This window comes from Phaethon aethereus (assembly GCF_964289735.1).
Source record: "Phaethon aethereus genome assembly, chromosome: 1".
NCBI classification, from domain to species: domain Eukaryota; kingdom Metazoa; phylum Chordata; class Aves; order Phaethontiformes; family Phaethontidae; genus Phaethon; species Phaethon aethereus.
Window position 1 is genome coordinate 102,503,856 of NC_138575.1, and position 17,126 is coordinate 102,520,981.

General features: G+C 42.1%; 1 protein-coding gene across 1 annotated transcript in view; it reads left to right on the plus strand.

The window, feature by feature from the left end:
* EPHA6 (EPH receptor A6) overlaps positions 1 to 17,126 on the plus strand; it is a gene marked incomplete at its 3' end in the record, with an annotated part of 529,988 nt that overhangs the window by 385,388 nt on the left and 127,474 nt on the right. Inside the window, exons 7-9 of the mRNA XM_082011392.1 lie at positions 544 to 591; positions 1,009 to 1,171; positions 11,011 to 11,119. Coding sequence (XP_081867518.1) covers positions 544 to 591; positions 1,009 to 1,171; positions 11,011 to 11,119 — 320 coding nt within the window. The remainder of the gene's footprint in view (positions 1 to 543; positions 592 to 1,008; positions 1,172 to 11,010; positions 11,120 to 17,126) is intronic.

Sequence of the window (17,126 nt, forward strand, 5' to 3'; positions counted from 1 at the left end):
GCCAAGGACATTTCTGCTCATATGTCAGTTTGGAGACAAATCCTGCTGCAGTGAAGTAAAGCTATCCTTAAGGCATGATACAAAATATTACACATTACTGATTTATCAAGTGACGGTAACTAATGACAGGGAATAAACTCTCTCTTCTTTTAAGTCATCCCCTCATGTAAAAGTATTGTCAACAACCCGTCTAGCAAAGCAGCACTTAGTTTTTGCACAGCAATCTATGCGGCTGGTCTCCGTACTACAGCAGCTGGTCTGCAGTGGTAATTCCCAGTAATCTCTCCACACCATAATTCTCAGCGATCTCTGTGAGAATCAGGAATTCTCAGCAGATGCCCAGGATCAATTGCTAGGCAATAAACAGGAGACTTTTGCAGAGAGTGTTTCTCCTTATAGAGTGTGAGAGGCAATTTCATGTATGGCTACATTATGGCTACCTGGAAAGAGGCATTAAGTTCAACACCAGTGAAGCAGTTGAACCATGCTAGAAGTTCACAGACTTTAAAGAAAAAGTTAATTTTTATTTTCTTTTACCCACAGGTCTACCCACGGATAGCGCCGGCATTTTGGCACTACCTGCGGGTAGAAGTGAGTAGCGGGTATTTGAATACTCCCACATCTTTACTTTACAGCTTACTAGTATTTACTGACCTCCTAGTTTGTCCATTGTGCAAAAATAATTAGCTACCATTCTAGCTGCCATTTTCTGTGAGTGTAGTCTTGTACTAATTCCATATTGTTGTGACTACAGTGTAATTACTAACCCAAGACACACAGATGTGATGTGTTTATATGCAAGACAAAAAATTGAAACCTAAGTCAAGGCCATATCATACATTATGACTATAGCACAAAATCAGAGTACAGAAATCCATACCTGCACCTCCTTTTATAAACACATTTTACGTTCATGAGAAGAATGTGGAACTTCAGTTCTGCTATATCATTTTTGCAAAGTTTGTACAACTCAACTTGATATCGTTTCTCCCCTCTTCTGTCCCTCAGGAGCATGAGCAGCTCAGCTATTCCTCCACAAGGTCCAAGGCTCCAAGTGTTATCATCACAGGTCTCAAGCCAGCCACCAAGTATATATTTCATATCAGAGTAAGGACGGCAGCAGGATACAGCGGCTATAGCCAGAAGTTTGAATTTGAAACTGGAGATGAAAGTAAGTTTCACTTAAGGAAAAAAAAAATCTAATATAATAGAAGTAGTATCTAAATCTAAAACAGTGAGACACTGGGTGTTTGAATGGCTGAATCCATACTGTTTGCTTATCAATGACCACTGCTGTATGATAAAAAACAAGTAAGCCTCAGCCACACACTTCTGGCTTTGTAACAACAAATTGAAATTTTAACCCAACAATGCGAGTGAAGGAATGTTTTCTTCTGCAAAATTTCCTTATGGGTCCCTTCCAACTTGAGATATTCTATGATTCTATGATTCTTTCTTTGCTTAAAAAGGCCTTCCTTTTGACATTTAGAAATATCCTTAGTCAGGCTTTACTTAAGTCCACCAGCTTCATGCAAGCTCCCAGAACACAGTTATGGAATCTTTTCTCTGTAGTTTTTAGTGCTCCCAGGCTCTAAAAATAAAAAAAAAAGAAAACTTTTATATGCATTTCCATCAATCCATAAGTCTACTAAATTTGCCAGTAAGAAGCAAAAAGCCTACATATTCCTACAGAATATGCAAAAAGGCTTGATGCTATGTATGATGTTCATGCTCTGAACAATTTTATGTTTTAAGTCATATATTGATTGCCCTCTGTGTTCAAAGAAACTGCAAATAAGGTATTTATAAGCATTTGAGATAAAATTAGTGTAGTAGATACAATACTAAAACACTCATTAATGAAATTACTTTAATTATCCAATTATATATACCATGTTTTTCATTAGTGTTTTAAAATTCAAGTTGCTTAAACTAAAGTACAGACTCAAAACTATGTAAGTGCCTTCAAGAGCACCCAGGGGTTTGAGTTCCATTTTCATTGCCTCTTAACTTCTACTTCAAAACTGTTTTAGGGATAGATTTCCAAGTGCTTGCTGCCTAACTGGACTTTTTAAAATTTTCTGGGTACTTAAGCCAATTGGTTTGAATAGGTCTTGAGCACTTGGGTGCTTTCAAGAATTCGAATAGATCCTGTCTGCATCTTCTGACGCAATAAATACTAGGCTTTAGGCACTGAGGGACATAACTCTTATCAAAAGTAAATGGTATTTAAACTTCGATGATCCTACATCATGTTTGTGAAAATGTGATTTACCCATCTAAATCAGGAAGACTGCGGTTCCAGTGACAATTTTCTCATTGGCACTGCTGATAGAAACATATCCTGGGAGTGAGATTCCACCCACTCCTCCCCAGCCCCACATCTCCTCCTCAGTTGCACTAATGCAACAGGCCCTTGGGTTGCATCATGAGCTCGAGTTCACAACACTGTTAAACATTTATTACTTCTGTTACTTCTAAGCACTCGGTGTCAATCTTGATAGTGAAACATAAATACACATTATGTATTTGCTGTTTAACAATATTTATTGCTTAAGCTTGTGCCTGACTAATAGTATTTGATTCATTATAAATATAAATCATTGTGTGATTGAAAGTAAATGTAGACAGAAGAGGTTTTTGTTTATGATCAGTTGGGATGAAGGTTGAGAGAAATTCTGTCGCTGTTTGAAATGGTACCTGGAGCTAGATAAAGACTTCAGTTTAATTAAAAGGATAGTTCAAAGAACTGTGGTCTTATTCAAATATTTATACAATACTGCTTTAGATTTCAAAGGGAAAAAAGGCAAAGTGCCTGCTGGTAAATATTACTTACTTCAAACTGAAGCAGTATTCAGTGACAAGTCAAATGATGCCTTGTTACTCTTAAAATATCTTACTTCCTCACAGCAGTATTTTGAAAATTGGCCTGTTCTGAACTTTAAGGCAATATCAGATTATTATGATCATTTTTTTGTACCCCTTTCGTGACACAGGCCAAACATCTGGAACTCTATAACTTTTCCAGACAGCTAATGACAATAGCTTGAAATGTAACATCTGCCATATACGAAGAGCCTTGATTTAAAGTCTTCCAGTAATGGGGAGCTCACTATATTTATAGGTAGATAGTGCCAGTGCTTAAGCCTTCCAATTAAAAATTTGCACCTTATTTCTAGCCTGGTTTTTTTTATTTAACTTGTACCTTGTGACCCTTTTCTGCCAAATTGAAAAGCCAAATACTATCAGAAATATCTTCCTCATCTAAATGTGTGTATGCCATTTTTAAGAGTTCTCTTGTCTTTCCCATAAGTGGAATAAATGTTCTCTGTCACTCTGAAAATAACAGGCTTTCCAAACATTGAATCATTTTGTAGCGCTCCAAAAATTTTAACATGCTTTTTGAAGTATAACATCAGAGCTGAACCTGATACTGAATTAAACTGGAAAACTAAATGTGTTTATGATGCCATAAACAGACCTAACACCACTTACCTCCTTGTAACTCAGTTTTCTTTTACTTACAGGTCTAAGCACTTGCTGCCAGAACTAGAGCATTGTCTTACACAGCTGAATAACTAGTACATAGCAACGTTTTTGTCAGTACCATTATATTCCAAGGTACTGACCTACCTTTAGATGGAGGGGTTGGGGAGGGTTGTGTTGAGACTCGGACTGCATAGTTATATCAGTACATGTAAATGTTAATTTTCCCTTGATGGCATTCATCTGTCTTACAAACCAGTCCAAGTCAAGCTGTGTAGGAATCTCTCTTTATCATTTACTACTCTGGCAGTATGCAGTCCAGCTGAAAATTTTCTGGTTTTTTAATATATAATCTTCTCAACTATTCTGAAAGATACCAAATAATATTAGACCAAGGCAGAGAATTGCAGCTGCCTTATTCCCTAACCATAGGAACAAGTTACATGGTGAAAATTCCACATTTGCAATTACTTTTTGTGGTCTTTCAGTTAGCCAGATTTTAATTAATGTGAGCTATACTGATTTTATATAAAGTTAACAATTTCATCAGAAGCCTGGGAAGAATAGAGTCTTTTAAAAGTCTATGTTGTCAACAGAGAATTTATCAACGAACAGCCTCATTAAAATGACAAAAAATATTTCATGCGTTTGATAAAAATTCTTCTCAACTGACATTAGTTAGTAACATCCTTCAGTTCTACCAGTTGTACGTTACAGTCTTAACATCTAAAGAAGAATTCCAGGACCAGTTGCAGGTGAACATCCAAGGTTATTCTGTTTACTCTGCTTGAATATTTGTTAATAGTGGTAACATTAGCAACCCAAAATTAGGATTTTTCTTTAAAGCGATAGACAAGTTGTAAAAAAGTAATGGTTCATCAATTGTGAGACGTGTATATCAACGTCCTAAAACATATAGTCCTTGGCAGGACAGTTCTATCATGCCTTCTCCAGTTTAGTGGTTGAAACACTATCTGTGACGCTTCAGTTGTATAGGATGAAATTAGATACATCCTCACTAGGAACACTAAGACATTTTGGTACAATTATTAATGGTGGTGCATGAAGCAGAAAGAAGGCCAACTCTGTAGGAGTAATGAAAAAACAGTTAGTTAATCATGCAATTCTGATCTGGTTTTTGGGAAGCACCCACACTTACTGACCAGCAGACTGAGGCAGCCATTGCTCGGGGAGCATGTTGTTGTTGAACCCTACTCCCTGCTGCAGAGACCAATAAATGGAACATCTGAAATATTAAAATTTGTACTGAAAGGAAATGGAGTTACCTAGAAAAGTCAGAAAAATTCTCTTCAAGGAAGCAGGGATGGATGGATGAGTGGATGTTGTCAGGCATTTCTTCCACTGTTAAAGCTAAGAGGTTGCTACTGGGAAATGCAATACCTTTGCAAAGCAGAGTAACTACTGCTTTTGAACATGTTACTTATTGCCATTTTATTCAGTCTCCCTGTTTCAGCACCTTACAGGCAAAACATTTCTAGCAAAGCTGACAGGGTTTCATCACTCCAGCACACACACGGGTACCACTGCTGTGGCTATAAATTGAAGCATAATCTCACTCGTAATTCCTGCTTTTATCTGTCAGGAATATCAACTGTCTGAGTCACCACAAAAAACTCTGGTCCTTTCTCAGATAGAATAAAATGTATTCTGAGAATAAAAAATCATTTGTCCCACGGCAAACATGCTTTAATCTCTAACTGTTTTCTCTCTCCCTCTCTACTTTTCTCTCTTTCTTCTAACTACCTGTTTACGGAAGACTTTTTTTTTGTTTGGTTGAATTGTTGGTTTTTTAATTAATGATTCAAAGTATTCTTTTTTTCTGGAGGAATGTTTTTTACTATATCTCACCTCAGAGGCCCTTGTGCCAAGAGGAACTTGTAAAATATTAAACAATTTACAGCTGTTAGGCAGTGTAGCGTTTTTATGCTGTAGCTCTCTTGTGCAGGGCTTGTTCTAAAACGAAGGGTATTTTCCATGACAGCCTTCTTGTCATTAGGAAAAAAAATCTGAAAGGGAACTAGTTGGCTTGTTCCAGAAGGGACCAAAGGGGCAAACTAGTATGTGTGCAGTGTGGAGTAGTGCTTGGGCTGAAGAAAGTGATAAATGTAAGCACATGAAGCTTTTCAATCCAAAAGCAATGTAGAATTTGGTTTGCTTCAAATAAATCATATTAACAATAAAAAAAAAAAAAGTTCAGAAATACTGATAGAATACCTGGTTAGGTATTTTATAAATTTGAGGACTGTGAAAAATAAATTGGCCTGAAATCTTGATCTTGATGAAACAATAATTTCTTTACCACAGACACAGATGGTGACTGTCTTGTATTGCCAGATCTTCTGAATCCTCACATTCTTCCTCTTCTTCCCAGATCCACAAAATCTATCTTTAACTTTTCAGCCTCAAATCATGCTATTTTGGATTTGCCACCAGATGTGATTTAGATCCTGAGCTCCATTCTTTCCAGAACTGCAAACGTGAAGAGAGGGGTACTGAACCATTGATTCTATATTGTTTCAAGCACATGCTCTGATTCATGCCACGACAGTGAAGCCATCCCTAGGATTTTTAGAAATACATTGACTCACCAATGCAAAATGGAGATTTTTTTTGTTAGAATGTTTGATATTTTGTCAATAGTAAATTAAATTTCTGGTTGAAACAAACAAATGAGATGGCACATATCTCATATTTAGAAACTGTCCTGCTACATCTCTCCCATGTCTCCTAGTCCTGTTCATGCAATAGTAGTCAGCACTGGATACCTCAGAATGTCTCATTTTAATCTTGAAGTATTTCCTTAATATGTTTAATATTTTCAGCCATTTGTTCTTCAAATTTGACTTTGGCCTATCTGATTTCTCTACTGTATGTGCCCAGAAGCCCAGAGCTTACTTTTCCTCTGCATTTCCTAAACAGTTGCAACATCCTTGCTCAGATCTCAAACTGCTTGCACAGGCTTTCCATTCATCCACTGGTCAGGAAGCTAATGTTAAGGGAAACACTTGGAGAAGGCTTTTCAAGTAAATACATACCAAAATGTTTTACATTCCTACGCTAGTGATGGCATTATTTTTCCCTTTTAAAAGTCCTTTTTAAGATTGCCTTTCCCTTGCCTCCTCTCTTTTCCACATTCCCCTTGAGATTGGAGCCCATCAGCTCAGTAGAGCCCAGGAAGTGCAGCACTTCTGAAAATGTAAAGGTTACCCTAATTAGACTTTGTATTTTTCTTTCCTATTGTTCTTAAGCACTGTTGTTTACAATGCCTTGTAAATCGATCTGACAGCCAGTTCCTGTCTATTAGAGCTCCAGTTCTCACTGTCCACACTTATCTATCTTACAGCTACTCAGGACTATGTGTCTAGCTGTCTTTCCGTCACTTTTTTATCAGGGCTGCTGCCTGATAGATGTCCAATTGAAATAACTGAAGGATGTAGCTAAGAGACAGAAGTGAGCTGTCATTAGGGCTTCCAGCCCTTTTATACAAAATACACAACCTTTTAAAAGATTTGGGAGAAATTTGCTCAAAGAAAAGAAAGGAGAACAGAACTGGAAGATTCTCTCTGTCTTTCATCCTCTTGCACCACGACTAAAACATCTGCACCATTTCTTCCAGTCTGACCAGTGAGGAAGTGAAGAAGCCTTGGGATATTTCCCTTCAGCCCAGAGAGGAGGGAAAGTGCAGCTCCTCCTCCACACATTTGGGTGAAGAACCCAGAGAGGACCTGAGACAGGGCATGGATGTAAAGAGTAGATGGTGGGGACAGATCTGACACCAGGCTGGATGCAGAAGGGATTTCTGGGCATGGTGTTGGAGCGATGCAATTAGAGACTTTAAATGGCGTTTCAGGCATATAACCGGAATTAGGCATGAAGAGTAACGGAGTGAAGAGTTTATGTGGATAATGCGCTTCTGGGTACATGTATGATACATGCTGCAGTTTTAAAATCAAATCACCACTTTGACTAATCACATTAGTTGCAGCTACAATATGTTTGAAGAGTTTTGACACCCAAACATTACAGTATACTGTCTAATCATCTGCAGGGATAAGTAACAAATCCTCCCTTTTCCTTCTCTTCTGCTACTCAATTTTTAAAGTATGTTTTCATCAAAAATGAACTTACTGCTCAGATGGGCAGAAAGAATGAAACATACTACCAGACAAAACAGCTAGCCCAGTTACATAGGTACTAAGCTCCCTTATAAGTCTTAGCACTGCTAGTGGTTTACATACTCCTGTTGCACCAGCAGTTCCTCACCCCCTTGCCCATCGACTTTAACTATCAAATGGAGTATGGCCCCATACGTGATACAGCCACATTCATTCCTGTGATCACAGAGCTACTAGTCATCCCTGCACTGGACAGATTTGGGCGGTGCATAGTGGGCAGATATGAGACCGTGCGCTGGACAGTGTAGAGACAAGAAGATACTGATTTTAGCTACGTGAATGCTGACTGTGTTGTCTAACAAATAAGAGTCTGGAAAAAAATGCTATGTACTTCTATGATTAAATGCAGCACTCTAATACGTACACACAAAGAGATGAAATAAGGTTGCAGGAGCTTGCTTGGCTTTGCAACCTGTCATAATTGGTTTTTAAACTGAGTTTTTCTGTCTTGCATAATCAAGAATAGTCCTGAGGAGAAACACTGGGTCATATACCAATATGCACAGCTGATGGAGAGGAAGATGAAGGAAGAAAAAGCAGGAAAAGACAAAAAAGGTTCAAGAACATGCAGAACAGAAACAATACATGTTAAGGCTCTCATTAGTTACAGCTTGAACTTTACCGTAAGAGAATGCTGGAGAAATGAGAAAAGAACAGAGAGATTGAGGGACATGCTGAATTTAATTTAGAATGGCAAAATGCTGTAAAAATATTAATTATTGAGTGTCCATGATTACTATCTTCTCATAGCCTAGGTAGTGATTTATGGAACCTTTTACCTGCTTGTGAGGATTCTGTGTATGCGCATACACATGTGCTTGTATATGTGTTGTTCACTGCACTGTGCCTTTATTGATCTCTAGAAAGATCACTTCAAGCAAAAATAAGTATTTCCATCATTTTGCCTTACCTGCCTCTGTCAGTTTTTAACAAATCCACACTTTCCAATTATACTTGTCTGTCATTTGACATTTTTATCTGACAAGTAAATTAAGGTCATTGGGAAGTTTCAGGCTTGAAAGCCCCTTACAGTGATTTGGTTACTTGAAAAAGAATCCTAATATATTGGTCTCTGGCACCTCTGCCAACACAGTAAAATACAAACAAGAGAAACAGAATGATCACTTTTTCAGTAGGTACAGTCTCAGCTAAAAATTGTATTGCTTAGAGGTGGAAAGAACAAAGTTAATCTGGAATTTCTTCCCTTCATGAATTTTATTCTGGTTCATGATAGAAAATATGTGTTATTAAACTGATAAATTGCATTCTGTTTTAGCTAAAACACCAAGAAATAGCAGTCCCATTCATCAGAAATGATCCAGGACACATGACTTTCTCCATTTTGATAGCTGCAGAGTGCTGCTTTGGACCATGGAATCAGTCCCTACACTTGCACCGTTAATTCTCATGAATAAAGACCTTGGGTTGTCCCCTTGGCAATGAGAGAGAAAACCACAACTAATTTATCTGATTCCATGGTTTGTTTTTCTCCTGGTGAATTCACTATATTTCCACACCTCTTTTTCCTATTAAAAAAAAGAGGAATGCAGTTCGTTCTCTCACTTCCATTGAAGAGATAGGCAAGATAGACTTATCTAAAACCTCCTCCTCCATTTACAACTTCAAACTGTGCCTGACTGTAACAGTCTTAGCAACATCTAGCACAACCTCCGCTAGTCTGAAAATAGCATTCAGTGTTTGATTTGGAGGGCCTGTTATTATTTGCATTGTTACTTGTGTGGCAATACATGATATTTGTTATGTTGTATTTTTCCAACTAAATCTGACCCTGTGGAACACAACACAATGCAGAGCTAAAATCCACTCCCATAATATCACTAGATACCATTTTGGAGATTAGCTATTCAGTGAGTATTTGCTACATCATTCATTGGAAGATGTATATATTTAACTTGTCTGTGGAGAGCTTATGGCCACAGATACTGAATGCCTTGTAATTTACTGCCTGTGCAGTAAATTATAGGGACAGAAACCTAATGGCAGAAATTTAACAAGTTGTTTTTGCTGAAAATTTGACATAAAATACTACTGTTTTTATTTGCTTTACTACTATTACAAAGACATTTCATACTGCTAATTTCTAAACCACTCACAAGTATTATTTCAAAGCCAAATGTTTTTCTTGGAATCAGCATTTTATGAGGCTTTGGGCACCAATGTGTATATTGCATTGGGCTTCATCAGCTGCAAAGTGAGAGAATATAGCCTACTGAGCTTTCCTTTGCAGCAACCTAGGTGATTTCCCTAAAAGTTACTCATCTGGTGCCTAAAGAGAGCTGAAGATTTTCCTTATAGAACAGTTTCGAGTTTACAAAATCAAAGTTGCTTTCCTGATAAAACTAAAATTTATTTTCTTTTCTACATTTACTACTGTTGTCAGAGGTCATTGAATAGAATTATTTCTTCTCCTTTCAGAACAATGCTATGTTTCTTATGGAAACAGAAAGTTAGAATTAGGTAAACGTCATGTGGTGAAAATGTTCAAGTGTAACTGAGTTTAAGGAATAAAACTTTGGAGTTACAGGACAGCAGACAGAGAAAAAAAACTGAGCCTAATTCTTTTTCTTCTCACGTAGTACTTGGACAGTGAGAACCAACCAAACTGTAAGTAGGTAGTTTGTTAATGTAAGGATTTAATATTATACAGAATAAATTAATAAAAAGAGCAAATTTCTAGAGACCAGATAATTTCAGGTGATCTTTTTTAACTCCTAGATGTCCTACAAAAAGCAGAGAGAAAAACATAAGAAAATCAATTTTTTTTTTTCAACTACAGTGTTGCCAATCACCAGAGCATGTTATAGGTAAAACTGTACACGTTTTGTGACAATATAAATAAACACCAGACATACAGAAGAGTGTGTGAGGCCACACATTAAACATGCTTTTTCTGCTTTGCTTTCTCCTGAACCCGATTTAGTATCTCTTACATACATAGCACTGCTGCTGACTTCACTAGGACAGCTGGATGGAGAGAAGTTCTGAAGTAGATGCAGGATTAAGCTAAATAAAGCTAAAGAAAAAATATGTTCTAGCATTGTGTCCCAAATCCTGTCATATTCAAACTTCAGTAAATTGCGAGTGTCTGACAATGCCAGCTCCTCATTTTAAACACCTGTAAACATCTTCTCCCCTTCCTTATAGTTGGGATGTGGATTACGGTCTTTCACTTCACAGGTCCTTGCTAAGCGCCGAGGAAGCTATGAGAGAGCCACTGCAACATTTGACCAGTGAAATATTACTACCCATTCTGCAAGAACCCGGCGTGATGGAGCATAAACTTCTTTTCTTTGTGCTTCTCTTTCAGCTTCTGATATGGCTGCGGAGCAGGGACAGATTCTTGTAATTGCCACTGCTGCTGTTGGTGGATTCACTCTCCTAGTCATCCTCACTTTGTTCTTCCTGATCACTGGGAGGTAATTAACACTAGTGTTCTCATTTACTCAGGGTCAGAGTCATCCAAAACTAAGAATTTAAGAATAATTGTTAAGTCATTGACCATATTTTCAGTGCTAAAAATAAGGGTTAGGCATAGTGGGGTGCAAGTCCCCTTTGCTCAGCACTGCCTATACTCACAGTTCTATTGTGAGTGTTGTTTTTTTAAAAAAAAACAGTTTGGGGAGCTAAGTAATTATGTGAAACCAGGAAATAGCTTGGCTGGTTTTAAAGTAAGTTTCTGGACCTCTTGCCTGCAGAGTGAGAATTTGAAAACACACTGTACCTACACCCTCAGGGCTCTGACATTTGAAGACAAAAAACCCCAAACATACCCCCCCACACCAGTATTTTTTAGATAATCTCATAACTGTCCATCGCAAAGCTTTGGAGGATGTAACCTTAGGATTCTTGATGTCTTGAGGGTGGCAAGGTAGCTTGCTAAAGGCACTTGAGTGAAGAATTTTTTTAATACTTTTACTATATTAAATTTGTAGGAAAAATCATATACCATTATGTATGTATTTTGTATACACATCTCTGCATCTATTAAGAGAAAGCATAGGAATTACGTAATGAAATTAAACAAAGGAAAACATTACTCCAAAATACTAGAAATGATTCTACTGCTTGTGTTATCACTGGCGAACAGAAAATAGCTTCCTGCAGGCCCTGTTTTATTGCTTTTTGGCTTTTTTTTTTTTTTTTAAACTGGATTGAAGGTGTCCCAATTAAAGCTACACTATAGCCCTACTGTTGCACTGGCAGGGGAACTCACCAGCCTGGACAATAACTATTTTTTAGAACGACGCCGATTCGTACACTTACAGCACTTTCGGTGCAGCGCTGAGCGTCTGCCTTCCTTCCGTGGGTGCATTGATCAGGATCGGCAACACACGCGCTCCTGGCACATGCCAGCTCTGGCGCCGCGTGGGGGGGACAGGAGCAGCGGCAGCCAAAGCCCCTCGCGTGCAGGAGCAGCCCCAGGGAGCGCGAGCGACCTGCAGCTCTGGCAAGCAGGGCGCGGCGCGGCGTGGCAGTCGGCGCGGGCAGGGCACACAAGCAAGGCCTACGGGTGGGCTGTGGTTCCCTCCCCTCCCGGCACTAGAGGCTCTTGACGAGTGGCCATCGCCTGCTCAGCAGAGGCCCGGCCATGGTGTCCACTCGGCTGAAGGCCGTGGCCAGAAGGAACGTGGCCACCCAGACCGAGGTCCTGCTCAAGTGCGCGGCTGTCCGGGTGTCCGGCTGCAGGGTGTGCCTGAGCCTGTCGCTCATGCCGGGGGGCAGCGGGACAACACCCGTGTCTCGTGCGGCCGGGTGAGCGACCTGCTCCGCCTGGCGCAGAGCTGGCAGAGGCCGCGGAGAGTCTGAGGAGCATCAGGGAGTGTGAGAGGGAGATGGATCGGTGGAGCCGCACTCGGCCGTCCCTGAGGCAGGGGCAGCCGGTGGAGGCTCCCCAAGCAGCAGGAGATCCCCTGTCCTCTTGCTGCCGGGCAGAAGGAGGAGACCTAAGAGATGAGGGGGAATGGAAACAGGCCCCTGCTCAGGGCAAGAGGTGAATCCCCTCCCAGCCTCCCTCACCGTCCCAGCTGCCCTGACACAATAGATCTGGGGCTCTGGAACTTGAGGGCCAGGAACATGAGGACATGGATGAAAGTCCATGCAGGGGGTTCCCTAGGGTGAGCCAGCCAGCCCCACGCATCAAGACGTCTTCTGTTAAGAAAAAACAGGAGGGGTACAGAGGGCCCAATATGCCAACTGGACCCAACCCACAGGGAAGTCTGCTGCCTCCCTGGGGCCCGGGTGAGAGATGTCACTAGGAAACTCCCTGGTCTGGTTCGGCCCACTGATTACTACCCACTGTTGGTCATACAGGTTGGCAGTGACAAGGTTGTGCAAAGAAGTCTAAAGGCAATTAAAAGGGACTTCAGAGCGCTGGGGCTCTGGTCGATGGAGTGGGAGCACACGTAGTGTTTTCATCAATCCCTTCAGTGGCAGGAGAGAACACTGAAAGGAACAGGAAAACACAGCTGTTAACACATGGCTCAGGGGCTGGTGCCATCTGCAGAATTTTGGGTGTTTTGACCATGGGGCAGTGCACCAGGCCTGCTGGCAGCAGATGGAGTTCAACTGTCTCCAAGGGGGAAAAGGATTCTAGCTTACAAGTTGGCAGGCCTCATCAAGAGGGCTTTACATTAGAATCAAAGGGCAAAGGGGATAAAACCAGGCTCACTAGAGATGAGCCTAGGGGTTGCATGTCAGAGTTGGGCATGAAAACAATAGCCCAGCTCAAGGGCATCTACACCAATGCACACAGCATGGGCAGCAAACAGGAGGAGCTGGAAGCCACTGCGCAGTGGGACAGCTGTGACTTACTTGCCATCACAGAAGGATGGTGGGATGACTTTCATGACTGGATTGCTGCAATAGGCTTCTTCTATAAGCCCTTCAGAAGGAATAGGCATGGAAGGAGAGGCAGTGTGGTGGCTCTGTATATTAGGAAGTGTTTTGATTCTATAGAAATCAGCGATTGTGATGACCAAGTTGAGTGCTTATGGGTAAGGATGAGGGGAGAAGCAAACAAGGCAGATATCCTGCTGGGGGTCTGTTATAGACCACCCAAGCAGGACGAAGAGGGAGATGAAGCATTCTACAAGCAACTGGCAGAAGTCTCACAATCGCTAGCCCTTGTTCTTGTAGGGGACGTCAACATACCAGACATCTGCTGGAAGTATAACACAGCAGAGACGAAACAGTCTAGGAGGTTCCCAGAGTGTGTGGAGGATAACTTCCTGACACAGCTGGTAAGTGAGCCTACCAGGGGAAGCGCCCCACTTGACCTGCTGTTTACGAACAGAGGAGGACTGGTGGGAGATGTGGTGGTCGGAGGCCATCTTGGGCTTAGCGACCATGACATGATAGAATTCTCAATTCTTGATGAAGTAAGGAGGGGAGTCAGCAGAACCACTATCATGGACTTCCGGAGGGCAGACTTCAGCCTGTTCAGGACACTGATTGAGAGAGTCCCTTGGGAGACTGTCCTGAAGGGTGAAAGGGTCCAGGAAGGCTGGACAGTCTTCAAGAAGGAAATCTTAAAGGCACAGGAGCAGGCGGTCCGCATGTGCTCTAAGAAGAGCTGGCGGGGAAGATGTCCTGCCTGGCTGAAACAGGGAGATTTTGCTGGGACTCAGGAAAAAAAAGGAGAGTTTATCACATTTGGAAGAAGGGGCAGGCAACAGAAGAAGAGTACAAGGATCTTGTTAGGTCATGCAGAGAGAAAATTAGAAAGGCAAAAGCCCAGCTAGAGCTCAATCTGGCCATAGTCATAAGGGACAACAAAAAATGTTTTTACAAATGTATTAACAACAAAAAGAGAGCCAAGGAGAATCTCCATCCTTTATTGGATGCAGGGGGGAACATTGTCACCAAGGATGAGGTAGAGGCTGAGGTACTTAATGCCTTCTTTGCCTCAGTCTTTAATAGCCAGTCCAGGTATCCACAGGGTATTCAGCCTCCTGAGACAGGGATGGAGAGCACAATAACCTGCCCATAATCCAGGAGGAAGCAGTTAAGGACATGTTAAACCCCCTGGACACCCACAAGTCCATGGGGCCTGATGGGATCCACCCGAGAGTACCGAGAGAGCTGGCGGAGGAGCTTGACAAGCCACTCTCCATCATTTAGCAGCAGTCCTGGTTAACAGGGGAGGTCCCAGACGACTGGAGGCTTGCCAATGTGACGCCCATCTACAAGAAAGGCCGGAAGGAGGATCCTGGGAAGTACAGGCCTGTCAGCCTGACCTCTGTACCGGGGAAGATTATGGAGCAGTTCATCTTGAGGGTGCTGACAGACCATGTGCAGGACAGCCAAGGGATCAGGCCCAGCCCGCATGGGTTCATGGAAGGCAGGTCCTGCTTGACCAACCTGATCTCCTTCTATGACCAGGTAACGTGCCTAGTGGATGCGGGAAAGGCTGTGGATGTTGTCTACCTGCACATTAGTAAAGCCTTTGACAGTGTCTCCCACAGCATTCTTCTGGAGAAACTGATGGCTTGTGGCTTAGACAGGTGCATTCTTCACTGAGTAAAGAACTGGCTGGATGGCCGAGCCCAGAAAATTGTGGTGAATGGAGTTGAACCCAGTTGGCGGCCGGTCACAAGTGATGTTCCCCAGGGCTCAGTACGGGGGCCAGACTTGTTTAATATCTTTATCAATGACCTGGATGAGGGGGTTGAGTGCTCCCTCAGTAAGTTTGCAGATGACACCAAGTTGAGTGGGAGTGTTGATCTGCTGGAGGGTAGCAGGGCTCTGCAGAGGGATCTGGACAGGCTGGATCGATGGGCTGAGGCCAGCTGTATGAGGTATAATAAGGCCTAGTGCTGGGTCCTGCACTTGGGTCACAACAACCCCATGCAACGCTACAGGCTTGGGGAGGAGTGGCTGGAGAGCTGCCTGGCGGAAAAGGACCTGGAGGTGCTGGTTGACAGCCGGCTGAATAAGAGCCGGCAGTGTGCCCAGGTGGCCAAGAAGGCCAACAGCATCCTGGCCTGTATCAGGAATAGTGTGGCCAGCAGGAGTAGGGAAGTGATCGTGCCCCTGTACTGAGCACTGGTGAGGCCATGCCTCGAATACTGTGTTCAGTTTTGGGCCCCTCACTACAAGAAGGGCATTGAGGTGCTTGAGCATGTCCAGAGAAGAGCAATGAAGCTGGTGAGGGATCTGGAGAACAAGTCTTATGAGGGGCGGCTGAGGGAACTGGGGCTGTTCAGTCTGGAGAAGAGGAGGCTGAGGGGAAACCTCTTCGCTCTCTACAACTACCTGAAAGGGGGTTGTGGCGAGGTGGATGTTGGTCTCTTCTCCCAAGTAACTAGCAATAGGACAAGAGGAAATGGCCTCAAGTTGCACCAGGGGAGGTTTAGATTGGATATTAGGAAAAATTTCTTTATGGAGAGAGTGGTCAAGCATTGGAACAGGCTACCCAGGGAGGTGGTGGAGTCACCATCACTGGAACTGTTCAAAAAACATGTGGACGTGGCACTTCGGGCCATGGTTTAGGGGGCATGGTGGTGTTGGGTTGATGGTTGGACTTGATGATCTTGAAGGTCTCTTCCAACCTTAATGATTCTGTGATTCTGTGATCAAATAATGACATTATGCAACCTGGATGTGAAAGTGTTTTGGTTTGGGTGGCCAGATGCCATGTTCAATTACACACTGATGTTTTTAAGGGAACACACAAATTCTAACTGGATTTGCTAAAAAATGACATGGAGGTCCGAACATCAGTCCTTGCTGGAGTTCAGATTCCAACAGGTGTAGTTGATTCCATGGTGCCTTGTTTCCTTTTTCACTGTGCCTCCAGGTATTTCCTGTGTTATTTCAGGCTTTCATCTGCTTCTATCGAGAAGCAAAGCAAAATTTTAAAGGACATTATGTCTCCATCTCTTCTGTGAGACAGCAGTGGCACTGCAGTGCTGCCATGGATCAAGAAGGCCTAAAACCAGACTGATCTTCTGTAGAGGTATGGGCCTTCGAGCAGAAGAGTCAGGCTCATAGCTCCTGCAGTGAGCTCTGCATGGGGGGTTGTGTGGGCTCTGGGCCCTTCTTTACCCTTTTCCCCTCTCCCTCCTTGAGAGACATAAAACAGCCAATGGAAGAGCCTCCCTGTAAGGAGGATTCTCCATGGAGTTTTCTTCTTACTTGGCTTTGGGACGGAAGAAATCCAGAGTTGGGATTGGATTCTGCACTATCACTGTCCTAGTTCAGAGCCTGTGTTTACACTTAGAGAAAAGATGTTACACTTGACTTCTGAATGTGATAATGGTCACCACAGATGGGGCTGATATCAGTAGATGGTGCTGCACTTTCAGATTTATAATTAAGTTTCTGTTTTGTTGATATGGCATTACCCCTAATTTGAAAAGAAAATGAAGACCTACCAGTGTAGGTCAGAGGTTTTATTTGCAGTACCTCAGCAACCAAATATGG